The sequence below is a fragment of the Penaeus monodon genome, chromosome 23 (genome assembly GCF_015228065.2).
Source record: "Penaeus monodon isolate SGIC_2016 chromosome 23, NSTDA_Pmon_1, whole genome shotgun sequence".
Taxonomy (NCBI): Eukaryota; Metazoa; Arthropoda; class Malacostraca; order Decapoda; family Penaeidae; genus Penaeus; species Penaeus monodon.
Window position 1 is genome coordinate 4,270,342 of NC_051408.1, and position 435 is coordinate 4,270,776.

General features: G+C 38.2%; 1 protein-coding gene across 1 annotated transcript in view; it reads left to right on the forward strand.

Moving 5' to 3' along the window:
* LOC119587736 overlaps positions 1–435 on the forward strand; it is a 6,842-nt gene that overhangs the window by 5,239 nt on the left and 1,168 nt on the right. The window contains exon 7 of the mRNA XM_037936423.1: positions 61–177. Within this exon, the coding sequence (XP_037792351.1) occupies positions 61–177 (117 nt within the window). The remainder of the gene's footprint in view (positions 1–60; positions 178–435) is intronic.

The window sequence follows — 435 nt, forward strand, 5'->3', positions numbered from 1 at the left end:
ATACCAGTACCGGTAGACTGGTCAATAACTAGAACACCATCTAATCAATATCTTCACAAGGTAACACTTAAATTCAAGAACCAATATGGCTACTATATTGGAAATGCAGTCGTACCCAGTCTGTTCATGGTCGTCATCTGCTACCTGACACTGCTCTTCGATATGGACGACTTCATGGTAAATATAATGAGTGGTCGTACGATTTTACTGGAGGACATTGTTAGCTTGTCTGTTTCTGTGGCATGTTGCTTTTGAGAGTCGTTCTTGATTCTAAGTGAGGAAGCGAAGTCGTGGAAATGAATGTTAAGAAGATGAAGGTGGTTGCTATGATTATGTTAAATAATGTAGGTTATGTGTAAGTGGTTAAAAGTGAAGGAGTTTTCATTCACGTTTTAATGATTGCTGTTGGTTATTAATTGGAGGTAAAGGCTTAAG